Below are 27,079 nucleotides of genomic sequence, written 5' to 3' on the forward strand. Positions count from 1 at the left end.
CTGATGTTAACAAATAGAAAATAGGATTTCGTCCTAAATTTATTGGTTTTGGTGTCTAAGTATGAGAAATCTGTTCGGTGTGTAGACATATGAAATCGTGTGGATACTGATCTTATTTTTGCAAGAAATTAAGTACAGTAAGTAAAGATATTATATAGTCCCCAGATCCTTAACGTTGCTGAAAGAATGAATGACTTCATCTACTACTCTAATTGTAGAGCTTATGGTTATTTTGTTTGTCTTTGTGAATACAGGGCAGCACAACTATCTGTGCGCTGGGAGAAACGATTGCATTATTGACAAAATTCGGAGGAAAAACTGTCCAGCATGCCGCTACCGGAAATGTCTTCAAGCTGGCATGAACCTCGAAGGTAATTTAAAATTCTCTAATCCCTTTTTTATTTTTGAGTCCTAGACAACAAAGGTCATGCCACTTATGAAGCTAAAGCAATTATCTGAGCAGCACTTTATTATGGTAAAAGTAAGTACTGCATTTTGTGGCGTGTATGAGCATTTTAATGGAAGGCAAGATTTTTTTAATGCTACAATTTCTCCTATACTTTGCTATCCGTACGCAATTGCTCTCTCTCTCGGTATGTTCAGCAGAAGTGAGTCATGCACACAAAACAGAGTTATTTTTTATTCCTGTCAGCACATATATCTTGTTGCTTTTTCACTGAACCTGAGACAGCAGAACTGTAGGAGAACTCTTGTAGGGAAGTGTGACGCCAGCCCGTCCTTACTCAGGAGAGTGACCTGACACTGAAACCACAGATGAGAGGGAAAGCCCAGAGACCCAGATCTAAAGTTGGAGTGGAGCTTATATCTTCAAACTGAAGAAAGGAAATTATTTTTGTTCATGCTGTGGATTCTTCTTAAATGACTGTCAGAATCTCTCTAGAAAAGATAGGTTAAATAAATAAATTTAAATGTACCAGTACATATTTATTCTCCGCTAAGTCCTGGATGGCTTATGAGAAACTGAAGACCACATCAACTAGAGATTTAGCAGCAGTTGTAAAATGGTATAAAACATTTTTATTAGTGTCAGCTACATTTTATGCTTGATATTTTTTCCTTGAGCTGTAGAGATTAATACGGTACTTACTTGCATAGTTATCATGGTGATACTTGTATAATCAAAATTGTCAGATAAAATAAAAATGTCCAAAATGTATTTGTCAGATACAAATATGAACAGAGTTTCATTTCAGTCAGTGGAAATATCCTTTGGTAAAATGTAAGTGGTGAATTATGTTAGAGATAGATGATATGCATATTGGAGTCTATGTTAGCATGTCCTTTCTTCCTCTTCTGCTTCCAGCCTCCCTCAGGAGGACGAATTATCAGTTTTTATGCCCTGCAGGTTGCTGTACATGCCCCTTCCTTCAGAGCAAAGGGAAAAAACCCAACGGTCTGGAATGCTTCCCCTCCTATGATGTTCTTACAAGTACATCCCGTACTTCATGGTAGAGATTTGCAGGGAGGAGGGGAGGGAGGTGGCTGGTCGGTTTATTGAGGTGTTACTGTGATCTGTGTGCAGGATGTGAATTACATCTCTTAACAGCCAAACTCTACAATAGTGGGTTGAGGTTGTCAACGAGTGTCTCCCGGGAGCTAGATTTAGCTTGTCAGGCACTCCCAGTGGGCTGAACCGTGCACTTCAGAGATAATAGCAGGGTAGCCCACTTGCCTATTCTTGGTGTCCAAGGTGGGAAGATGCAGTGCCTTGCTGGGGCAGATGTGACCAGTAGCAAGCAGAGGTACGGTAAAGCCTAAAGAAAGTTCAGAATAGTGCAAAAAACCACAATTTTCATTGTGAGGTGGAAAAGAATACTTTTTTTTTTAAGAATTGTTTCTATTTTTTCTCTCCACAGTTGTTTTCAAAATACATATATCATGTTCATGTATTTATCTACATGAATAAAGGACCTTATTATGTATATTACTTTAATAGTAGGCCTTTCCATTCCTGCATCAACGTATGTGAACTCTTTTTAAAGTAGACACCAATATAGCTATCTCAGGCTCTGGGACATGTTAGAGTTGCCTTTCTGCACCAAAGAAAATTAAAATTGAATGACGTCTGATACTCGCCACTTCTCCGAATGTGGTTTGGAGCTCTTCCAACTATAGTTTGTTTGCCTGAATTATGGCACAGAGAATCCTAGAGAATACTGACTTTTTGGAGGATGGATATTGTTATAGAAGTTGTTGGAAAAGGGGGCAGGGGGCGGAGCTTTTATGACTGAGAGAGAAAAGAGATCTAGAAACTCAGCAACGCAAAAATGGAAGAACCCAAGGTGGTGTGAAACAGTGAAAAACAACCATGAAAACGACAATTTATCGGACAGACCTGAACAGATGGTGAATTGGTCGTCCAGAAGAACTTGCACAAAAGAAAACTGGAAGGCAGCGTAGAGTGCAGAAGAGACTAAAAAAGGGTTCCTTTTATCTTGGCTATTTTAGGGTCACAGTTCAGGAATTACTGTTGTTTAAAAGATAATTAAATTTGCATACCTTTTAGACAGTAATTTCTTTTTTAAAAGTCATCAGGTGTATCTTCAGTGCATAAATAATGTTTATAAGCAAACCAGTTAATGAATAGCAAAATATCCTAGCATGGCAGTCTGAAGGCCGCTTTCACTGAGCCTTACTTGCTGGTAGGATTCTTCCATGAACCTGTCCAGTCACATTTTTAGTATCTCTAGGTTTCTAATACCTACAATGAATTTCTCTGTTAGGTAATGGGTAGAAGACTAACTTGTTTTAAAATAAATAAATAAATAAAATCTACCATGCAGTATTTTAATTCTTACCTGCTCTTGTGCTGAGACAAAAGTGGCTCCTTGTACACTAGAAGCATGTTACTGGTAATTTTCTATTATAGTCTGGTTTATCATCAGTCATACCTTTGGCCCTACTTATCACCCTTTTCTGGAACTTTCTTGTTTCTGTTGCATGTTTTTTTGGGTGTAGGGGACTGGAAAAACATATAACTATCAAGCTACAGGCACCAGAGATTTATACGGTAGAATAATGATGTTTTGTATTATAGCCTTTATTCCTTTGAATTCTCATCTCCGCTTTCATCGTTAATTGACCCTAGGCGTTCTTTGGCACCCTTTGTCTTTCTGATGTGTTTGAAAAAAAGATTTATTGTTAGGTTTTATGCCTGTAAAAAGTCATCTCATAATTTTTTTGGCTTTTCATATACTGCATTTTATAGTTAAACTGTTGGCAATTTATGTTTTTTTCCTGTCATCTTCATTTTGAATTTATTTCAGTTTTTTGAAGGATCTCTTCCTCTTTCTGATATTCATTGCCCTGCTCTGTAACTGCAGTGGGTTTTATCATTATAAATCCCATTTTAGAAGCGAGGGGCATGGTCTCCGTGTCTGTCTGGCAGTGGTTGGTCTCCAGCGTGGTGGTGGGAATGTTTCATCCCCTCCCGGGCCGGTGAGCTGCCTGCGTGGCTCCCGTGCGCAGGCCATCTGCCCAATGGGCAGGAAACGGGCGCAATGAAATAGGAAGCATCCAGCCTCGCTGGGTGCCAAACTGCAGGGGGGTTGGGGTTTGGGGGGGTTGTTTGTTTTTAACAGAAAATCTTGGATGCTTTTATTTCCATGCTCAGTTTATCTGTATGGATTATCTTCTGTAATTTGCCCTAAGGAGCTGGTTTTAAATTTGTGGTATTTTTATATTTGAAAAAAAAAAAAAAAATGTAAAGAAATATATTATCTCAACCTTCTTTTTTGTGACTTACAGCTAGATATCTAAGTCAGGTCTAGTAGCATAGCCTAATAAAAATTCTTGCATAATACTTTGTCTTATCAGATATATTTCTTTTTATTATAGTTTTACCAGACTTTCTGGGCTGGATATACTCCATACCAGGTGTCTGCATTAAGCTGAAGGCATGTGAATATAAATTTAAGTCAAAGCAGTTTGTTTGCTTTTGAGAACAAGGATAATGGGGCAAAAAATGCCAGAATGTTGAAAGGATTTTGGAGCAGCCATTTCAAAATTTAGATGAGAATAACAGGCAGCTCTTTGCTCCAAGGAAATAACTGTTGCTATTCCCCCATGACAGTCATGGCAAATGCGGCCAGCGTGTAAGCCTTTGGGAAAACGTAATTTATACAAGGTCCATAGAGAATTTCTTATCTTTAGCAGTTACTTTCTGAAGTCTCTGTCCTAGCCAGTGGGAGAAACAGGGTCAGGAGGGGGTTTTTATACATTGTTAAGCTTGGTGCTTAACACCACCGGTTAAGAGTTGGTGCATTTCTGATGATGAGAGTTTCTGAATAGGTCAGTAGAAACTTTGAATGTGAAACCACATTACATGATGCTTTTATGTGCTACTGATTTATCTTGGAAGTTCCAGAACAGAAACCAATTAATGAATTGAGACACAGAAGAAGAACTGGGTTTCATTTTGGGCTCAGTTAAATAGTGCGTTCAGTGTAGCAGGCTGCGTCCAGGAGAGCTGAAAGCCAAGTAGGAGACTCCATTATTGACAATATGGTTATAAAATTGTTGCTCCAACTTTTTGTAGTTTACAGTTAACATCTCTGTGTGATGTTTTATTTATTTGGCGAATGAGTTTTATGGTTTAATTACGCAGCAATGATTTATATGGAAGAGAGCTGGCAAGAGAAAAATCTCCTCCTGCCCAGCGTTTTCAAAAAAATGTTTTCCCTGGCTCGAGAGATTGAGTAACTTCTTACCCATTAAATACATTTTTTCCTTTCTTCTGTATGGTTTCTATACTTCATATTTTAAGGAACTTACAAAGTGCGCAGTCTTGCAAATACTTCCGAACAGGTGTCATGCTGTCACATGAGGTTTCACTGAAATTTTGCCTGTCACAGAAATTGTAGGATCAGGCCTTGTCTTTGTGCTACCTGCAGATGTTATTTAATGTTTTGAAACGTTAACTTAAATGTGACTTTCATTAAAACGTAAAATAAACTTATTTTCACAGGGAGCTTAATTAGAATTGGAAGTGAAATTATTTACAGATTTATGAAAAAATGCTTTAAAATTTCGACTGCCTGATCTACAACTGCAGGAAAACGGAAGCAGCATTTCCTCCGTTACGTTTTTATTGCTGTGTGGTCACTTTCCATTATCTAACCTGTGAGTTACCAAAACTTTCCTAGCTCGAAAAACAAAGAAGAAGATAAAAGGAATTCAGCAGACTAACGTAGCAGGAACGCGGGATGTTTCTGAAACGCCTGGAAACAAGAGCATCGTTCCTGCCTCCCTGCCGCAGCTGACCCCGACCCTGGTTTCCCTGCTGGAAGTGATTGAGCCAGAGGTGCTGTACTCGGGCTACGACAGCACGCTGCCGGACTCCAGCTGGCGGATACTGTCAACTCTCAACATGTTGGGAGGACGGCAAGTAGTAGCTGCAGTAAAGTGGGCAAAGGCAATACCAGGTAATATGCAAACACGTTAATTACAAAGTGCAATCTATTTATTGTACTTAAAATCTGTCTTCGTATTTGGTATCCCTCAAAGCCTTCACAGATGAAGTTTTAGTCATATCTGAGCTAATGTGTGTCTCAAATACATCTGGAATGGAAAAGCAGAAAAAATACAAAACACATGCAAAAATTTGTTTACTAGGATTACAAGTTAGATAATTTTACTTGAACCCTTTGACCATTGAGTGTTAAAATTCATATTAAAAGAGAGATTTGTTTTTAAAAGTAATACAGAGAACTGTTTTCATTAGCTCTAGCTGCACCTTTTAGATAATTATTTCTTGAATATGTTTAGCAATGAAGTTCTCTTGACTTTCATGGACTGGTGCTGCTGTACTGGCTTGTCTGGGTCTGCCTTCATGGATGGTTCTTTTTCTACTGCCCCTCACCCTACCTGTAGTTTTTTCTTGACTGAGAACAGGCATTTGAGCATGCAGTCCCATAGTGGAAGTCAACATGTTCATTTTCTCTCAGGCACTGTAGCGACATGATTAAACTGACTGTCACCTGGGGAATGTGGAAGGTTTGTTGCTATTTTGGCCACACCTAAAGACACAGCAATTGCCTTACAGAAGAAGTGATGTCAAATCTCAGCCTTGGACATAACGCATTGCATCCCATAATATGTCTTTGGGAGAGGCTGGGCCTAAAAGTAAAGCTGAAGATCTGTTTATTCCTGACAGAACAAAGACTAGTGTTTTTCTCCCTTTCAATTCCACTCAGTACCGTTAGCTACCTGTTTTGAAAAATCCTAGCAAAAACACCTCTATAATGCATATGTTGCCCAAGAATAACGTCACATAATGGGTCTGCCAAAGAAAAAAAAAAAAGTCTGATAATGAAATTTGAGTCCTAATGGTATCTCTTTTGAGGAAGGGGAAATAAATTAACAGTAGGAAAGAAAGGCTAGTAAACTCAAATATATGTGTCCAACAGAGATGTGAATAGAGGGATTTGTATGTCTGTCAGGGTTTTTCTGCAATGGGGAATTATGCTGAATTAGCTAAGGTCTACATTAGGAAAAGCTCACATGCACGCTTTCTTCTGGGACAAGTCTTTAGGAGACCATCTGGTATTCGCAGATACGAATTTAGACACCATTTTTGTAAAACAGTTCTGTGTTCATAATCTCTTCTGAACAGTTCCCTTAATTAGACAAACCCTTCAGGTTAGAAAATATGCTTTTAATGAAAATGCCCATTTTCTCTTTAATAATTATAGTAATAGGAACTATTACTATCCTTTTTTTTATATTCCTTTTTTTTTTGGTTGCTAAGGTGGTTCTTCATAAGTATTTAATTTGTATACACTGCTACTAGTTGTACACCATCAGACATAGTAACAGTAAGCCAGCATTGGTTGCTAAACCCTTTAGCTGGGGTTTCACAATAGCCTTTTCCTGAGGAGGGTTTGTGCAAAGATTTCAAGATTTGACCCAGTAAGTTTGAAATAACTTTGAAACACTTGGCTTGTATTTCAGAAGTAGGAAATGGTAGTTACTGCCTTCTCCAAAGCCAGAAGCTTTTCTTGAAGTTGTTAGACATACCAAGTTTTGTTATATATTAAGCTACTCAATGCTATCGATTTAAACGTCTTCAGGAAGCAGCACTGTTATGAGCTCTTTAGCTGTCAGATGATTAATAAAATTAAATAAAATCATCTTGAATTCAGACTTCAATAATGATTCAATGTGGCAAAGTATTTTCTTGCTAAATATAGGGAGGATCTGATAGGAACTAGTGTTGCAAATTAAAAGCTGCCTACATTTTAAGACTGTTTAAGGGACCAATTTTCAGATTTTACACATTACCTCATTGTTCAATTGGCTCTGTTCACACTATATATTCTTATAAGATTAGAAGCAGGTAATGATGGTAACTAATGCAATACGTATTTTGTAAGTTCAGTCTACGATGGTTGTTGAATAAAACCAAAATTTGACACTAAACTGTATCTTGTCTAGTGGACTGCTCTCTCAAAAAGTAAAAAATACTTTTATTTTTGGAAGATAGCCAAATGAATTATAGTGTATATTAAATATAATTGTTGTCTTTTATAATCTATCTAACTGACCATCAGTTCCAGATAAGCACACACATACAGTCTGATTTTTTAAATATTACATCCCCTTTTAATACCTGTAGTACCTATTGAGAATTACCCATCTGGTACTCTGTCCATCCACAGAGTAACTAGCACCGGAGTTGCCAGAGCCCAGGGCTTTGCGTGTGCATGCACTTTTTTAGATGGGGTGCTGAGAATTTCTTTAGAAAATGTATATATGTTAATGTGAATATAATATATAATGCAAAGTTCAAGAGTTACTCTTTCTGTTGCTCTTTTGCCTGTTTTTCTGCGTTACATATGTTTTGTATGGTCAAGAGTTATACATTCAAACCAGCGCAAGGCTGAGTTGTACTGAAGCCTTCTATTCAAACCACTCAAGTTTCATATGTAGTCATATTGTCCAGAAGACGTAATTTGAGTCCTATGGTTACGAACACTTAATTTCTGTGTGTGCAAAATCTTGAATAGGCAAAGGAATCCTTAATGGTATACTAAGTATTTGAATGTAACCTTAGTAGCTGGAAAATGGCATTGAAATTTTGCAGCCCTTTTAAAGTGCATTCTTTTTCATTCAACAAGAACTTTCTTATAAGAAACCCCTTATTATTCTAATTTCTTTTTTTTCTTCTGCCAAAAATCTAATCTAAAATACTTCAGAAGTACTTGACTGAATCAGATGATTGTAGTATGGCAAGAAATCTTGTTGTTATTTCAGGTACAGTCGTCGCAGTTACAGAAATTGTTATCGAATACACTTTTAAAAGTGGTAATCTACAATGGCAGTACAGAAGCTGTACTGATGATACGACGGTCCTTTTCATGGCTACAGTTTTTTCTTTTTTTGCAACCAATACTGTCACACCTCAATTCTTTTCTTTTTTTCCAGGTTTCCGAAATTTACATCTGGATGACCAAATGACCCTTCTGCAGTATTCATGGATGTTCCTAATGGCTTTTGCTTTAGGATGGAGATCATATAAACAATCAAATGGAAATCTCCTGTGCTTTGCACCAGATCTGATTATTAACGAGTAAGTAAGATGTGAGTCATTTTCCAGGTTTCTCAGGGTGATACTAGACTCCACGCAGTATTTCTGGGTTTTGCACTTGAAAGGTGAATCACTGGATAGCAAATTCTTGCAGAGATCACAAATCAGTCTGTCATTCGCAACCTGTTTTTCTTTTAGCAGATTGCTTAGTTTTTAAATAAGTCAAATGAAAGAGGGGTATTTTAGATATTAGGTGTATTTATATCAAGAAGTTTTTGTGGGAGGTGTTTGTACTAAAATGTTCCATATTGTGACTGTTCCTGCACCATTCATTATAATCGTTCATTTTATCAGAGCCAGCACAGTTGATGCTAAAAATATATCTGGGATGGAGAGGAAAGTTTGGTAAATTGCATAATGTGCTGTATGTTTATTGTATAAAAGTGATAGTATGGTCCTACCAGTTTCACAGAGCTCTTGATCAGTTAAACATTTATATCTGAGCCTGATAAAACTCTGGCTAAAAAGACAAGATTACAAATGGAAAAACTCATCTGACTTTTTTTCACTGTTGAACTCTTATCAATTTTCAAGAAAAGTTGAATTTGCTAGAATATTTGGACGTCTTTTTTCTTGCACCGTGCATCATTTTCCTTGTATTTTTCAAATTCATGTTGTGCAGTAATTCCGTGTTGTAGAGGAGTGAAAGAGGGAATTCAGGATTGTTGAGGTGATGGGCAGAAGGCTCAATTCGAGATTCAGTGGGTATAAACATTTTGCGCAGACATACACGTAGTTATATTACATTCCATGTGCTATTTCAGAGGTGTAGTAGCAGATCAGGCTAGGTTATGCCTTTCTGCCCCTAGTCTGGAGAGCAAGTGCTCCGTCTAACCCCTCTCCTGTAGGGGCGTATTCGGGAATCGGTCCCGATGGACTGTCACGCTCTCCTGCCTTTTACTTTGAAGCTATTTCAGCGGTTGTGTCCTTCAGCTCATATTCCAAACAGCAGTTTCTTCAAGCAGGTGGAGGAGCGTCTGTGTAGTCTGTAACAAACCTTTCAAGTGATCTTTCAGTCTTGCAATTCCAGGGTTGCTAGCAATATTTATAAAGCCTGTCAAGACATTCTGTCTGTATTGTGAATTAGTTGCTGAAAGTACTCTGTGGATGTGAATCTCTAAGGTTGCTGGCCAGAGCCATTCAAAATCTAGTTTACCCATCTGCAGATTCCAATTAATTTGATGCTATCACTATGGATTTGCCATTTCCTTTTTCATGAAATGGCATAGGCCATTTGTGGGGACTAAAACTAACAAATACAACTACACAGTGCCTTTGACATTGAGTACAATCACAAAACTTTTTTAGCATAACAATTTCACTGACAATATTTGAAAAGTGAGGCAAGTGACAAGGTATTATTCGTGTCTTTGTTTTCCTGTCTTTAAAATGGAGGCAATACTAATCCCTTTGGCATGTTTTGAGACAGTAGTCTCAATATATTTGTTCCTATTGCACTTCAGTATCAAATCTCCCAAATCTTTTCTCAGTTTAAAAAAATAATAATAATAATAGTTACATTTTCTCTGAGATTAGCCATTTACATTTCAGACTACTTTTTTCTTATGATTATTTAGTCATGTTATTTTTTCAGTGTAAATATTTTTCCAAGTTTTTATAAACTGTAATTGTTTCTTTATAATAAATATTTTTTTAAAAAAAGGTGAGGAGCAGGTGATGGGTGAGGGTCCATCTGTGTACTTATGTTTATTAAAGTCTCTAGAGTAAAATAGGCTCCATGTGGTGGAATTGAAATAACTGGTATTATCACTGATAAGCGTAATAGCATCTAATTTGCTTTAAGTCAGAGGTCTCCTGCTGTTCTATCAATGGGTCAAAACCACAGAGCTTTACAGCTAAGTGTGTGTCAGTACTCCTAAAAAAAACCTGCAAGGGTAATCCTATTATACTAAATACTAATTTTCAGATTCATTCTAGTTACAGTTTTGGTACATAAATTGTTAATCAAAATTACATTTGTTTTCAATAAAATATGTAGACTGAGAGAACTGCAGTTTCTTCTCCAGTGTGCTACAGGTTCCCCATAAAACTCTCTGGTCGTAACTTTTTATGTACCATTCATCAATAAAATACAGCCTCTGAGTTAAACGTGACAAATACTGAATAATACATAAAACCGCTGCATGAGTTATAAGCAGGGAAAGCCAGAGGGGCAGTGCCATTGGGGAAGCGCTGCTGATGCTAAAATGTTGGGTAGGACAAGAAAGACATCATGGACATCAAGAAAAAAATGCACTTGGATTTTAATGATCAGATGTGTCCACTCTCTCTGCTTGATACATCATTCAAAAGATAGTACTGCAGTACATAATATCCCCTAAAAACCATTTTGGGGTTTATTCAGTGCTAGTTTCTGATATGCATCTAAGTGATCTTTCACCCAAACAACTCCCACCCACCCACCACCCCTAAAGCTCTTGCTTAATGTTTTAGGTATGCTAGAAACAAGTCCAAGGTAGAGTAATAGGTTAACTTTATTTGATGTAAGAATCAGATCTTTATTAAAACCTGTTAACCATTATAAAATGAAGAGGTAAAGTATCATCCTCTAAAAGTCAAAACAACTCCATTATTTGGTCATTCTAAAAATAATTGTGTTGTTTAATAACATTACAGTGAATTCTCTAGAATAATAGGAAAAAAGTGAGTTTTCCTCATAAATTTTAAAGCTTGATTCCACTAAATACAGTTAGGCGTAGGTGTTGTGTGTGTAACAGAATCAGGACCTTCATTTTGATTGTCTGGAATCTAGGATCATGGTCATTTTTGCAGTTAACTGAAGCTGTCTGCGTCAGATTTTTGGCTTCCTGTTCAGTAGTTTCAGATTTCTGCATGCAGATGAGGAGGTATAAGTTGTTCAAACTTGTAATTTTTGAGATCTGCAAATGACATTTCTACAGGTCTGTTCTTTATATGAGCATTTTTCATTTGTAACTAAGAATTTGTTCTGGCTTCATATCTATTAATTGCAGTTTCAAAGCACTATTTCAGTGGAGGACTAGAACAAAATTATGTGCCTTTACCCATGCTGTGTTAGAATACCGTAATTCCAGGAGGTCTTCCATCTCTTCAAGGCACAGCCTTTAGATTGATGATGTACTTGTTTTTCTTAAATGGAAGTATAAACAAGTTGAGGAGTTGGCAAAAACTTCCAAGCCTCACATGAGCCCCTCATGCAAACTTGTATCGTTTCAGCCTTACAAAATAGTGGCAAATATTCACATGGATGCGTGTTCAGTTCTGTTGCGTAATTTGAGTTTACACATCAAACAAAATTGTATGTATCAAATTATGCTATAAGTGATAAACATCTCGCAGAGTACATGGGATTACACATATTCAGATCTTAATTAGTGTGATTTTTTTAAAATATATTTAGCCTACTTCTCACCCAAAAAAATCCTTTAATTTTACTTATAAACAATTGACCCTCAGAAGAGTCATAAGAAAAGTATAGGTGTTACTACGTGCAACATAAATCAAGAAATGGAACAGACAAGCATTTTATAATCACATCATTTCGTTATTTTCCTTTGTATCTTCATTACAGCAATAAACTTGAGTTGGTCTCAGAGCACTTCTTTGTGCCACCATTACCTGTAGGTTGCAGCACCATAACACAGGTGAAGCATTCAGGAACGTGAGTGCAGGGTGAGTTATTGAGCAGTGGTTCAGAGAAGTCATTAATACTTAATGTCTGCTGCTGAGAGCTGAGGTTGCATAGCTGATGTTAACAGAGGCAGGGGGAATAATACATAACAACAGAGCATACAGTGCCTTCCGCTGTGTTAGTTCTATGGTTACAGATAAGTGCAATTACTTCTATTTTAATTTTCTTTGGGTTTTATATGGTTTTCTAGAAACCATTTATTTTATTCAGTTTCTGGGCTTTAAAGACTTGTCCTCATATTTGGTGCAATTCAGTGTCTTCAGCGTCAGGAAGAGAGACTCCTGTCTTTGACGGGTTCTCCAAGCCTTGGTGATTCAAATGGACATAACTGCAAAACATTTTTTTAAGATTGACTTCTTTATGGGGATAATAAGACTTTCTTTAGTTTCATGTATCTGCTCAAGCATCTGAGCAGCATCAACCTTTCATGCATTTATCCTTGCACCAACCCTGTCTGGTATTATTCCTGCGTAGTTACTGCTTACCTAGATACGGAGTAGCAAGATCCACTAGCTCATGTCGACACTTTTTAGGCAACTGTGTGTAACTGGGCTGTACATAAAGAACCTGTCGAACCCGTTAAGAGGTTTGTCACGCTACATTTTCAGCTAACAGACCCTTAGCGTTTATAAATCTCTTCCCGTGAATGCACAAAAAGCTTCCCCGAAATCAGTGGATTTGTTTTGCTTAGTGCTCAGGTAGCTTTAGCTGTGGTAGTGCTGAATGCCACCATTCATTAGTACCATTGTAGATTCTTCCATAATTGAATTTTCCGAGTATTATTGATGCAGTCTGTGGTGGGAAAGAGAATTAAACTCTGTTCTTAAGTCTTAAGCTGGCAGCCTAGTCCTTTGACCGGTCTTCTCCTAAAAATTGAATATTTATTGAATATTCCATTTTTATGTCTGTATTCCTATCATTTATTTAGGGGGGAAAAAAAACAAAGACAAAAGAAAATCATCCAATATATTTGAATAATGTTTATCACATATTGGATATCCTGAGTTAATACGCCTGATAGGGGTTGGGTAGGGTGAATTATAAAGTTGCTGTGATATGAAAATAAATTATTTCCCATAGCATTTGTTGAGTGCAAAAAGACTCACCATACGTATACATAGCGTTGTTTTCACTTGATACGCTTATGCTGCATCTGTACAGCTTTTAATTTGTTTGTCTACAAAACCAAAAAGAGGGAAAGATGAGTTTCTGAAGATCCAGCTGTCATTTCTGCAAGAATACAGGTCACTTCATCATTCTTCCTGCTTCCATTTTTTCTGAACTGGCTATTGCAGTTGATCGAGGTTTGGAAATGAAAGCCTCTCTCTCTCTCTCTCTCCCTCTCACAAGCTAACTAGTGGTAGCTGGAGGTGGGGTGATGCAAGCAGCGTGCTGCAGATGCTCACCCGACGAAGCAGTGAAGTTAGCAGTGGTCCCTCGGCCAGTTCCTGCCTTAGCCTTCAGGGAGGGAACGGCATCGAGGGCTCCAGACCTGAAGAGCTGGCGCTGGTAAACCTGGGCAGGAAAATGGGAACATTTAGTGCTCCCTTACGGTCGATCATCTGTTGGATGGCAGTTACTGCCCAATCTCGTTTCCACTTCAGTCAATAGAAGAGCTGCCACTGAATTGCATAGGCACACCTTAGTCCTCTAGTCTGTAAAGCTGGTATTTCCTTCCCCAGCTAATTCTCTGCACAGGGAAAAACTACAGAGCAGCCATTGACAGCTTTTAATCTCCAAACAGGTTGGGAGGAGAAGGGAGTCATTCAGCTCTTCATCAAGGGAGGGGCAAAAATGTATTTTAAGTTATTGTAAGGCTTTGGAAAATATTTTAGATTTACATTTCTATATTTCGTTTCTGGGTAGAAATAATGTACTTTAATGGATTAGCATGTGACTGTTCAGTAAACTCACCATTTTACATTTCAAAACAAGAAAAATGTTTTTTTTTTGTGGACGTATGTCTATATCAGCTGGCAATTTTATATATAATATATGTATTTTTATGTATACACACACACAACTTAATTCAAGTTCTTGAAAAGTTTGGCAGCTTAATAAATCTCAGGCTTTAGACCGTCATTTAGTATTTGGAGATTGTATAAACCTGTGATTTTGTAGTATTGTATAACTGTTTCCACAATTTGCGATTCAAAACATGCTTTTGTTGGAGTTGGCACTGTTACTGTATCAGCTTTAGGCCTCTATTTGTGTCACAGTGTACATGAAATTACAGTGGGCAACAGGAACTATTGCACAGTTGTGTTCACAAGTAGCAAATGCCATTTAATTGCTGCCTAGCTTTAGAAAGAAGTTCTCGGAAGCCCTGTGTCTTAAGATTTTGACTGTGTTTGCATGCTCATCATCTTAGCTCTTTACTCTGCTTAGGTGTGTGGTCAACTCCTTGGTCTCATTTGTCCTTATAATGTTATATACCATGCTGAGTATCTCTATTGGTGTGACTTGAATAGAAAGAAAATAACAAGTGATTACAGTTATATAAGCAATGTTTTATCAGTTCTCTCATTCTCAGAATTTTTTCCGAACATTCTTCTGTAACTAATTTGGTGGAGTTGGTATCATCTATTTTTTCAGAATACCAGCATCTTGTTTACTGATTTTTATTCTTTTGTAGACTTAGCTGAACTAAGTGACTCACAGCAGTGTTGAAAATCATCACATGCCTTTATCATCAACATGCATCCCACACAGAATGCATATGTACATCCCGTGTACGTTACATGGGCTTTCACTGAGCTGAAGCTTACAGCTAATGCCCGACTTGCGTGTTCTTCTCCGAGGCAGCTGGTTACAAAAGCAGAGGAATATTAGATACTCATAGAACAAGAAGGTGCTTCAAATCGGACTAGATTTACAGTCCCTAAAGCAGGATCACTTCAAAAGTGATAAAATACTGTTCATCAGCTGTTTAAGTCTCGATTTATATGAATGGCAATAATCGCAAAAGCATTGAACTGCTGCGATCTGCCCAGTGCCAGCGGGGAGCTCCCGGGGGCTCGCCGGGGCCTCAGCGCTGGCTCTGCCTCCTACGTCAGCAGCTCCTGAGCTTGTGTGGAGTACAGGCAACTGCCAGACCTTACAGCTTCCCTGGGATTGCCAGCCCCGGTTATCACCAGAGCTTTACTTGAAGACTCCACAAAGTCAATATGGTTCTGTAGATAGTTTCTGCTGAGAAGAAATCATCTGTGATGTCATCGCTAACTAGAATAGCTATTTTAATTAGCTAAGTATAGTACCTAGTTTAAGTATTATGTCTGGTTTATGTGTGGGTAAATTAATTCATAATGTTGCTAAATGCCCTCCATAGGGAGGGGTACCAGTGAGACTGAGCAGGGGGAGTAAGAAGAGAGCCCTGAAGTCCCTGCTCTTTGCTGGGTCTTTGGTCTGTGACTCGACTCCGATCCTCGGACAGCCTCCCTCCGTGCACAGCTCTGTGGCAGCTGAGATCATCTGATGTGCTCTGGCCAGGAGATCTGCGAGGGGAATGTCTGGGACCTCTTCCCAGACCCTTCGCCAGCGTTAAGGATGATCCCGTGAATCAGCTTCCCTCTTGTTCTGGCACAGCCTGGATCCGCTGCCCTCCAGGGCATAGTGCAGAGCTCATCTGTGCGCTCTGACTTCTCTGAAGGGGGGGGGGGGGCTGTGTTTTACTCTCATTTTTTGAGGACTGCAATTTGCATAGCCTTGGTATTACCAAAAATCTGCATGTCTTCATATAGATTCTCAGACTTGCAGTGATGATTGCATTTACAGCAGATAGAAATAAATGACAGACTGGCTCATTTCATAATGTTTATTTTAACCTTCTGCCCAGAAATGGTAATAGTTTTACATGGGGAAAACTGCTGAGCCCTGTCATAGAATGTGTTTAAATTACTCAATTTGAAATATGTAAGATGCCCTTTGATACAACCCAGAGGGGTTAGGAGAAAATTTGCCAAACAGCCAAATAGTGGCTTTGTGTCAAGTGCCCAGAGAGGCATCCTACAGCTGAACATCTTACTCTTATTCCTACCTTGTGCAACTTATCTTGTATGCGCTTTGTATTCTTGCTGTTACTCCCTGATTATTGAAGTCTAACATAACATCAGTGTTTATAGGTTCATGTGCGTGCATGCCTGCGTGTAGCTGTAGATACCATTTGTGTATGAGGCAGTGCTGCACGTAGTCCTGTTACAATCAGAAGGAATTGTCCAACAACATGCGATTGGAAATGCTGGGTTTTAGGCTTGTACTTGATTTGTTTTTAATACAGTTTCAATAGCTTGTCTTTCTTTGTCTTTCAAAATCCATCTGAATTCCTATTATTCTTAGGTTTTTGCACCTTGAAAAAGGTGTGTGTTTCTTGTTTTCCCTTAGGGTTTCTTATGATGCTTGTGAAGGGTACATTGTATAATTCTCTTGCAGGGCTAAGAAAGGGAGAACTGAAAAATGGTAGCAGCTTTGGAGGAATTGGTGCCATTTCATAACCAAATCTTACTCTTAACTTACACCGGGATTCAATTTTGTCTGTGTCTTTGTTTAGACTATAATTTTGAATAGGTGATGTCTTAGAAAAGGTGACACGTTATTAACAAAAAATAAATTGCTAGCATCACTGTAGAGAGATTGTGCAGTCATTGCATTTGAAATGTACTATTTTGCCTATCTTTTTCTCTACAGAAGTTTACATGGAAAAGTATAAATCTCTCTTACACTCTTCAGAATTAATCTGTTTTTGTTCATTTCTCAACCAAAACTGTAATCCTGCGGTATTCACAGTGACCAGCTGTAAAAGCACACGTAAAGTGTGCCTTCAGCTGAGGCACTAAATAAAAGGAGGAGTTCCTGTCTTGATGCAGGATTTCATTGAAATAGAAAAACTAAAAGGAAAAGAATATATAAATACATAATGTTTGTCATTCTGATTCCAAGTAAGTGCTTTCCAAGATCTTCCTTTGGTTGTTGACATGTCTTTCCATTTATGGTTAGAAACCTTATTATTACAGTACAAAGGTGATGAAATTTAATTGCAATGCCAGGCATCGCTTTAAGAACATAAAAGGATATGAGAAGTACAAAGTCACTTTGAAAATTGAGAACTTATGGGAAGTTGATGCTATCACTAGTGAGCAAATATGTATTAAATTTAGGTGGACTTCTCAAAAGTACTGAAAGAATTAGAGAAATCTCTAGAAATAGTATACCATCATGTTTCTTTATACAGATTAAATACTTGGGACTGCCAGGCTTTGAGAACTTTGTCACACAGTGACCGAACTTGATTTTTATGTCAAGTTTGTGCAGAACTGTTGCGTCGGCTGTTGATAACAGAGCTTACTGATCGGTCCTTGGCAGAGACAGGCTTCCTTTATAACACTGGGATTTCGTACGTCACGCTCCCCTTGTGCTGCAGTTCTAGGCCAGTGTTTATATGTGGTGACCAAGGCAATCACCCTGAACGGGTTCACTGGGGAAAACCAAAGATCGTTTTGCTGCAAGATAGATCCGGTACTAGCTTGTCATCTTCCTCTACAACCCCCACTGCTCTTGAATGAAGCATGGAAAAACTTAGATTTAGAACTTTTAGATAGCTAGACATTTAACTAATTTTTATATTCTTATTTCTCAGGCAGAGGATGAATCTACCCTGTATGTATGAACAATGCAAACATATGCTTATGGTGGCCCGAGAGCTATCACGGCTTCAAGTCTCATATGAAGAGTACCTCTGCATGAAAACGTTGCTTCTCCTCTCTACAAGTAGGTGAATAGTTAAAATACCTATGTGAAGAATGTAAGTTTAACTTGCCAGTAACTTGCCAGAGTGCGCATGTGTAGCTTAAAATTGTGTTAGGTATCTGATATAAGATTTCCTATAGGATCCCGTTTTTTGCAATAAAAGTCAAAATATTCCACTTGGCACCTGACTATATGGGGTTAGTGAAGGAAGTTCTGCTTTCAGCAGATACAAGACATTCAAGCCTAGATACTATGGATTGTGTTCAAAACTTTGCAACTCCCAACAGAGGCCTAACTCAGAATTGCAATTTAAAATTCTTCAAAAATACCTCACAAACTGGCTGAGTAGTTCAGGATCCAAAGAAATGAGGAAAGCTATGACTTCATGCCCATGAAATACTAAAAAAAAAAACCAAACAAACCACCAAACAACAAAAAACAACCAAAACAAACAAAAAAACCCCAGCCACCACCTGTGAGGAAGCTCTGATCCAGTGAAGCAGGTTTCCCCAAAAAAAGTTATCAAACTCCCCCAGAAATTATTCAAAATTGTTAAATACAGCTGCAGCTTTTTGCGTTTGCATCTAAAAACTATATGGTGGATTTACGATAGATATCATAAGATAGATTTATATAATATACTACATGATGGTTTTTATGTCTTTCCATAGGATATGTGGTAGTTAAAACAAGTCACAGCTTAGTAAAATTCTGTTGTCTGTACTGCGTGAAAGGTCAAAGTAGGTTGTCAAAATAGTCCTTTTAGAATACACAGAAATACACTGAGACATTACACAAATAACTTCTACAATGTTGTTTTTACCCTGTATTCATACTCATTGGTACCTAGTGACTTTTTTCTCCTCGTGCGCAGTAGGGCTGTAGCCACCTGAGGAAGCTGAGCTGTAACCCCGGCTCCGTTGCAGTCCAGGGACTCTCAGTAGTAAAGAGCCCGTGTGCGTGTGTGCTGTGAGTAGGCGTGAGTTGGGCACCTTGCCTTGCACCGCTCAGTTTGTCTGAGCAGTTAAAGCGTGTGCCCGTCTGTCCTGGGGAAATCCCGTCCCGCAGCCGTCAGACCGATCCCCGTGGTCCCACAGGACTGGGAAAGCTGCGTCTGAGGCAACGGCTGTAGATTTCCTGGAGCCTTTGCTGCTTCTGCTTGAGAGAAGATTATTTTTGTTTTAAGGTAGTGACAGGTATGCCAGTATGCTTTAAAAGTATCAGTAAGAGCAGCAATGCAAGATTTTTCAGCATAGTACTTCCACATGATGAAAAGTAAATATTCTTAAAAGTTTAAACAGTTCATTACACAGAGGGCTCAAACATTCCTTATCGTTAATATTTCCAGTGAGTAATAACATTAATTCTTACAAACAAATGAGAACGTGGTAGCTTTGGGCTTTTCCCAAATGAAGGCAGGAGGATCTTGTAACCCAGCGCTGTGTGTGCTGCAGAGCCCTGGGTGAGGAGTGTGGGCAGGAGAGGTGTCGGGTGCTGTACACTGCCATGACCAGCTCCTCCCCGCTCTGCTGGGCAAGTCAACTCGGCGGCCTGGCAGGGATGGCCCAGCCTCGCCTGCCAAGCCCAGAACTGGGACAAGGGCTCTTTTCAGAGGAAACTTTCGGCTCCGTGCTGCCGTGGGCTTTGTAGGAACTTGAAACTTCCCCAAAACTGCAGATTTAAAGCAGTTTCTGAAATCTCTCCTGAAACTTTCTCAAGTGTTTTGGATGTGGTGTAGGCCAACTTTCCTTACAGGAATTGGAAATTTCCTCAAAGGAATTTCCATGGCAGAAATGGCAAAGAGGCAGCACTCGTAGAATTAAGCCCATTCACGAGTGAAGTATGGCAAGCACTGGCGTTAACCAGCAGAAGGCCTCTTTGTTGTATTTACAGTGAAAGACAATACATGTTCATATTTCTTTTCGAGCACATACATTGTGTAAGTGGTACATTGTGGAACTTCTGAAAATTAAATAGCTGAAATTTGTATAGCTTTTTAATCCATGACTTCACAGTTTTAATTTATTGTGTTTCTATGCAAGTTTTCCAAGAGAAGAGGAAGAGGAGGAGGAGTAAAACAGGAATCCCACGCAGATCTAGACACATAGCTCACACATAGATGTAGCTCCCAGACCTTTTCCATTTAAATTATTGAAGCAACAGTTGACATGTTGTCATCTCCTGTGTAGACGAGGCAGACAAGATACTTCACTCCAGCATTTCACGGATGCTGACAGTATAATGAGGGCTGGATTTTTTAGGAAGGGAGTGTGCTTCAGTGGCCTCTTTCCTCTCTTGCTTTCAGTTGGCTTTGTCTCAGCTCTCTGTCTTCTCTATCTTCAGCTCTTTCCATTCACTTCACCAAGGTAATCAAAGGCTTCAAATCAAGCATCTTAAGGATCACTGGAGTCCATATGCTTGATTTGTCCTGATTTGTGTACTAGTCCTTGACCTTTAGAAGGACCATCCTAGTAGGAGAACATAGGCACAGGAACTTAACATGGAGTTGAGTCTGAATATGGGCCTTGGTCCCCACGCGTTGGATTTCGTACCCACAGCTCCTCGTCCAGCCGGTGCCATCTCAGTGTCCCTGTTCCAGAAAGCTCTGCCCAAGACCCAAGTCCTCCTTGGCTTGGGCAGTCAGTTTGTTGTCCAGTCTCTGTTACTGCCTTGCGTGGACACGTTATTTGATCCATGTCAGGAGGGTTGGAACTAGATGATCTTTCAAGGTCCCTCCCGAGCCAAGCCATCCTGTGATCCTACCCTCGCTCTTCCCTCAGCACACAGAATTTTTATGGAATCTTTCTGATGTCACGTTTCCCCAGACATTGAGAACATGGGAGCTCCAGCCCTGGTGGTTCATCAAGGCACTTCCAGGGCTTAGTGGGTTTGCCTCCATGGTCCAGTTCCCTTCCCTCTATTTCTTGTTGGGTTACCTTTGGGTATTTTTATTTTTATTTTGCCAGCAGTCCTATGCTATTTGTTGAATGATTCATCCATCTCAATTTCCGCTCTTTCCTTGTCTCTCAGCTGCCATTTCATTAAGTCCAAGTCCTCCTTCTTTTGGTCATTTCTGTGTAACTAATGTAAGAGAACTTAAATAATGACACAATTCATAGATGTGTAATATCTTCAAGGTTCGTATCAATGTTACAGTTCCTAAGGAAGGCCTGAAGAGTCAATCTTTGTTTGAAGAAATCCGTATGACATACATTAAAGAGCTGGGAAAGGCCATAGTGAAAAGAGAAGGGAACTCAAGTCAGAACTGGCAGCGATTTTATCAACTGACTAAACTGTTGGACTCTATGCATGATGTAAGTTCTTAAATGAATGCTGTAGGCATTCCAGATAAATAAGCTTGGGGATATGACAGTAATATCTCTCCTTTTTTTTCTTTAAAGGGATAATTGGGGGGGGGGGGGGGGGGGGTGCAGTCATGCTCCCCTACTGTCTAACTAAAATCTAATTGGAAGAGGTAAACATGGTGCCTTCAGACTACTTTTGCAGTGGACTCCACAGCAATTAATTTTATAATTGATATAACTTTTGGTCTCTTTAGTTTTTAAAAATGATGTTGCTTTGAAATGGAGGAACTCTGAAATTGTAAATGATTTAGCAGTAGTAGCAGAGATGTGAAGTTTAAAAACAGTATTGTCTCAGAGACAAACTATTCAAGAATCTATGGAATTGTTTGAAAATGCGTTGAAATAATGCATCACTGCTATTTTTAGTATTAGTAGTGGTCTAATTTTGCAAGGAATTTTGGAATTCAGGCTTTTTTGCCATCTCCTTTTGCGGTGTGTACTCTAAATTGTGCATATAGTACAAAGTAGTCCAAGTAGTGTTTAAGCTGGATAAGGCAAGGGAAACTTTGAGACCTCAAAATTATTTTTTTTCTTTTTAGTGTACCAAGCACCTGGAAAGATCTTATTAAGCTTATCCATATGTATGTTATTTATATGCTAGAATGGGAATTGATACAAATTCTCTTCAGTATTTGTAAAGACCTTGCATGGTCTGTTCCCTTATTTCATATTAGAATGCCATTTGCAAAACTTACAAATTAAAATGAGGATAACCGTGCATGTCAGCCCTGCGTCGCAAGTATTATCGGAGCGGGGTGTGAGGCGTACTTAGGGTAGCTGGCAAACCAGACACCACGCTGGCCTGTGCTGCAAGAAGTTATGAATAAGGAGGAATGTAGGTTAATAGTTCTTCTGTATGTGTTCGTGTGAAAGTAATTCTTTGCTTTATCACTTGTAGGTGGTTGAAAATCTTCTGAGCTTTTGCTTCCAGACATTTTTGGATAAATCCATGAGTATTGAGTTCCCAGAAATGTTGGCAGAAATCATCAGCAATCAGATACCAAAATATTCAAATGGAAATATCAAGAAGCTCTTATTTCATCAGAAGTGACTGCCTTAATACAAAAGGGTTGCCTTAAGAAAACGTCAAATGATAGCTTTTTTTTTTGTAAAGAAAAAACCTACCGGACTTGTTAATTTTGTCCTTGCAGCGGTGTTTCTTTTGTAATTATGCACTACATGTGGTTTACAGAGGGCCAAGATTTAGGCTATAGAAGCAGCGTATTTCTCACATTTGGTAAAAAATTGGGGAGAAAGGAAAATAAACCTTATTTGTCAGAAATTCTGTATCTCCCCTCGTGCAACATCCATGGATGCATCAAAACCACCGGTGACAAGATCTGAGGCTGTGTTATGAACGTTCTGCTAATTAATTTCTGCAGTTGGCTGGAGACAATTTTCTAGGCTTTTTTTTTTTTTTTAGTAAAGTGTTTTGGATTTTTTTTTTTTTTTTAAAGTTAAGGTAGCATTTTGGTTTATGCATGTAACCTGAAGAAAGTTTACAAGTGTATATCAGAAAAGGGAAGTTGTGCCTTTTATAGCTATTACTGTCTGGTTTTAGCAATTTCCTTTAACTTTATATACCGTGAACTAGGCTTGTTCATTTTTTCTTACATAATTTTTTTGTAATACTTCAAGATGCCTATTGTACAGCTGGTTTTTTAAGGTGGGGCAGCTCGTAGCTTTCCTAAATGACCTCTAGACATTAATCCTTGAGTATATTCATGTGAAAATGGGTTGGGCTTTTCTAACCTAATAGCTTTCAACTGTCAAAGTGACCATAAAAATTTGGCATTTTTTAAGGGCCAGGGTGGGTGAGAGAACACTCTCAAATCTAATTTAAATAGATGCGAACGAAACAAATACTTTTGGTATATGTGCAAAAGTGCTGGATATGCAGATTCATAGAAAATTAACCCAGTCCTAGCTGGATGTAAATGAGCAGGTTATTTTATATATTGAAAAAAAAAAAAGCCTGATTTTTGCATATAATGCAACAGCCATAACTATAAGAGTCATGGGCTGCATTGATGCCAAGAAGATCAGTCCTGACTGCCCATCAGGAAATTTTCAGGAAAATATGCATAGCTTAAGAAAAGTTTACTTCTGTGTGGAGAAACTCACATTTTCTATACACTTAAATTTATCATCATACAAGTATATATGGAGAAATACCATTGACTTAAGAGGCAGACATGTAATTATGCCCAGTGGTTTGGTTTTGTTCTGTTTTCTTGTATCGATTCTAGAACTCTCTTCTTCGGTGGGGTGTTCACCGTCACGCAGGCGGTAGAGCAGAGCAGCTGCGCTGGCGGACTGTAACTCTGGATATACAGGCTCCAAACTCGTGTGGTTAGAGACCCATTTTCACATCTCCACCTCTCGCTGCCTGGCTCATCGTCTTTCCTGGAGAGCAGGAAAGCTCCGCTACTGATTTCGTGGTCTTAGAGTCGTCTGTCAAACTTTCTGTCTTTGTAAGGCTGCATCCCTTCATATCGAATTACTAGTGTGCCATAAAATTACCATAGGTCTTGTGAATTTCTCCTTGTTGCCATTGATAACTATATTTTAAAAGGTTTAGAAGCTGTAGTAGCCTTTTCTACGTGCACCTTAACGATTTTCTGTATCTCAAAATTTAAATATTTACTAAGCCACTCTAAAATTTGATTTTTACTCAAAGTGGCCAGATTATTTGTGTAATAGAAATGAGAAAGATCATCTGATAAAATACAAAACCTAATATATTTTTATATTTAGTTATAGTTTCAAATATGTATAATCGGTATATTCGCTGATCTGAGAAAAGAAGGGAAGGGCTACTGCAGCTTTAAAAGCAATTTATTAAATGATTGTAAAATAGCTTGTATAGTGTATAATAAGGATGATTTTTAGATGACAGATTGCTTTATCATGATACATGTAATTATATTTTTTGTAGGGGTCACAAATGTGCTGAATGGTAACCCGTACAAGTTGTGGTTTGTCTGGAGGTAGTACTGAAGGCATCGGTGTTTAGTATCCAAAGAAGTACTCTGTTTAGAAAGGAAAACCTGTGTTCAGTGGGTGTTTTTAGGGTTGATTTTATGTTTATCAAATCACTGTGTAAAAATTCAAGTTGGAGCTTGGATGGAATACTCCTATCTGTATGGTTGGTTACCATTCGCGATTCATGGCTAAATCAGACCTCCGCTGCAAAAAATGTAGGTCGGAAAGATGCGTGTGTGCGCATGCGGACATGCACCTCTGAACATATGGGGTTAATTTCATATACAGCCTCACATACCACAGCAAAAACAGCTTGAAAAATTTGGCAATAATACGCATACAGGTACCAGCAATATGTAAATATAGAGCATAGGTTGTTCACAATACACTAGTACATTTCTATTGTTCAGCAAAAGTTTGTTTCCAGGTGAAATAGGAAACTAAATTTTCATCCTTTCTTAAATCTCTTTTTGAATGTTATATCTATTAGAAGAAGATACTATATTCAGTACTTTGGAGTAAAACATCATCTTTAATAAAAAAGAAGTAATCATTCTCTTCTCTTTGAATGATCTGTAAAGAATATGCACATTTTGTAGCAGTTAAGGTAGGGTTCAGTATTTTAATTATAACTTTCAACCCAACTCAATGAAAATATTCACGCGACCCGTTTGAGATACAGATAGGAGTTTCATACCGTTTGGTTTCAGGTGGGGTCTTCAGTTAAAAGGAAAACTGTTCTTACTTTAGAGAATGTTTTTAAAAATTGCATCCCCAGATGCCTCAATTTGAGCTCGTGTGAAAGAGCGAGTGTGTGCGTGCGTGAGCCGGTGTGCGTGCACGTGTGCAAGCGTTTCTGCATTTGTATACACAAAGAAAAAACTTTTTTTTTGCCAGCAGAGAAGTAACTCCAGTGAACACGAACAAATTATCACCTTGAGCGAACTGGTAACATAGGAGAAGAGAGGCTCTCTACCCCCGTTTTGTCTGTATGCCTGTATATTCACTTTTAGTTTATGGATTTAAGGAAAAACAAAAAAAAAAGGAAACTGTGATGTTAGAAGAAAGCAATCGTCCTGTACGTGCTGTTAAGTTTTAAACTTCACAATTAAAAATACGTAGTGCTTTAGTGAGCAGTGAGAAGTCCATGTTCTGTGTATCCGTAGTCCTTGTAGCAGTGGGTAGTATCTGCACTCTGGATAAAGCAGGGAGAATTCTGACTTCGTCTCTTCAGTGCCTTATCACAAAGTGCATGCATCCGACCGAGGGACGGCCGCCGCCGGCAGCTCAGGACACACGCGTGCTGCGTGGCGGAACTTGCACACGACGAACGCTGGGAATGGCCTTACATAGGAGAAGCCAGGGAGCGGGGATGGAGAGGGAGCTGCTGTCGGTCTCGCACAGCCCGGGCATCGCCCCAAGCCGCAGCGACAGAAACGGAGGTGTCTTGAGGAGCTTTGCAACTGGAAAGGAGGGGAGAGGGAGGGAGGGGGCTGGGAATAGGTGCCAATTGAAGCCGAAAAATGACCTCGCCATTTTCACAGAAAAAGGTAGAAAACAGGAGGAAGTGCCTGGATGAACGTCAGCGAAATCCTGTTTCCCGTAGTTGAACTTCAGCGAGTGAGGACTTCAGGGTCATACCTTGAGGGAGACTTTTAAGAGATTGTATGTATTATATACTAGTTAAGCTCTATCCTTAGTCCAGTCTGCAACCAGGTGTTGCCGAGCCATCGATGTTACATAGGAACCAAATTTTCAGGAAAGGATTAGGGCCTCTCTAAAACAGCAAGAGGCACTCGTTTTCTGATGAAAGGCTGTGTGTATGAAAATATCCCCCACCTCCAAACTAACTCGCATAAGAGCATAGAGTCAGCGATGTGTCATTATTCTATTTTGTATATTAAACAAAAGATATATACTGGGGACAAATCCTATATCATACCGGTGTATGGCATTATTAAAAAAATCATTATTTTTATCACAGTAATTTTAAACAGCATAAAAAAATTAAACCAGTGACTCCTGTTTAAAAATAAAAGTTGTAGTTTTTTATTCATGCTGAATAATTCTGTAGTAACAAGTCTGTAGTTTTCACCTACTCAGTGAAATGTTGGACTGTAAAAGCTTGTGTGGAATTGTTGAACATTTATTTTTTCATTTAAATTTGCTGTTCTGGTAATACAAAACCACACATCTGTACAGAAGTTGCAGTAAATGTGAGCCATTTACAGCAATGCCGAATAATGGACAGAAACCATATAATAAAATTCTGCTTTTTTCATTAAATGGCTCCAAAATGCTTTTGTAGAGTTTTTGCTGCGTACCTGGAAAGGATTGGTTCTGACAACGGAGTCGGTTCATTTATGTTGTTTTCATTATTCACCTCATTTGCAAAAATTATTTCTACTAAAGCTAATTGCTGCTGTAGTTAACTTCTAGAGTGGGAGAATTTCTGATAATTAGGTTCAGATTAACAATTTAATTGAAAATCATTACGTGCATTTCCCGAACCTTGCTGGATTTGCCGTTGCGTTCATAATGTCCGTTTTCTGGAGGGGAATCTGTGCCACGGCTTCCTAATCAAATCAACAGCAGGTCTGTGCATCTGAGCAAATTGACTTGTGCAGACAGCAGAGATAGGCGTAAAGCTGTCAGGACAATTAAACGAAGAAAACCAGCACAAAGCGT

The 27,079-nt window shown here is 38.7% G+C and overlaps 1 protein-coding gene across 4 annotated transcripts in view; it reads left to right on the forward strand.

Annotated features, from left to right (window-relative positions):
* The window catches only part of NR3C1 (nuclear receptor subfamily 3 group C member 1), a 74,373-nt gene extending 47,702 nt beyond the window's left edge, over nt 1-26,671 (forward strand). For 2 of the 4 annotated variants that reach the window (XM_087753699.1, XM_087753698.1), the window contains exons 4-9: nt 255-371; nt 5,166-5,444; nt 8,446-8,590; nt 17,932-18,062; nt 21,198-21,355; nt 22,305-26,671. In XM_087753699.1, coding sequence (XP_087609825.1) covers nt 255-371; nt 5,166-5,444; nt 8,446-8,590; nt 17,932-18,062; nt 21,198-21,355; nt 22,305-22,457 — 983 coding nt within the window. In that variant the 3' untranslated portion in view covers nt 22,458-26,671. Of the gene's footprint in view, nt 1-254; nt 372-5,165; nt 5,445-8,445; nt 8,591-17,931; nt 18,063-21,160; nt 21,356-22,304 lie in introns of those variants that run through there. The other 2 variants (XM_087753700.1, XM_087753701.1) reach the window with 2 other exon arrangements.
* The last annotated feature ends 408 nt before the right edge of the window (nt 26,672-27,079 follow it).

This window comes from Nipponia nippon, unplaced genomic scaffold (assembly GCF_047370975.1).
Source record: "Nipponia nippon isolate SJK-2023a ecotype South Korea unplaced genomic scaffold, ASM4737097v1 scaffold_17, whole genome shotgun sequence".
Taxonomy (NCBI): domain Eukaryota; kingdom Metazoa; phylum Chordata; class Aves; order Pelecaniformes; family Threskiornithidae; genus Nipponia; species Nipponia nippon.